Below are 247 nucleotides of genomic sequence, written 5' to 3'. Positions count from 1 at the left end.
GTAGAATGGCTTAATAACATCTTTTAAAATTTATCTTGTGTTTCAAGAAAGTAAATTATGTACAAAGCAGCTATGTGACTAGAAGTGCAATCTGGTTTTTGTTTTTGGTCTTGTTTTTTAATAAACAGGAGCTTCAGGTTTCCACCCAGGAAAATGAGGGCTCCTCTGGAAGATGCATGCTTACTCTCTTAGGCCTTTCATTCATCTTGGCAGGATTTATTGTTGGTGGAGCCTGTATTTACAAGTA

The 247-nt window shown here is 36.4% G+C and overlaps 1 protein-coding gene across 1 annotated transcript in view; it reads left to right on the top strand.

Moving 5' to 3' along the window:
* Nucleotides 1-247, top strand: part of ITM2A (integral membrane protein 2A) — a 5,769-nt gene that overhangs the window by 3,981 nt on the left and 1,541 nt on the right. Inside the window, 1 exon segment of the mRNA XM_077773588.1 lies at nt 129-244. Within this exon segment, the coding sequence (XP_077629714.1) occupies nt 129-244 (116 nt within the window).

Source organism: Crocuta crocuta, unplaced genomic scaffold (assembly GCF_008692635.1).
Source record: "Crocuta crocuta isolate KB4526 unplaced genomic scaffold, BGI_CrCroc_1.0 scaffold8932, whole genome shotgun sequence".
NCBI lineage: Eukaryota > Metazoa > Chordata > Mammalia > Carnivora > Hyaenidae > Crocuta > Crocuta crocuta.
The sequence above is the reverse complement of the archived record's forward strand: the minus strand, read 5'-3'. Positions and strand labels throughout refer to the sequence as shown.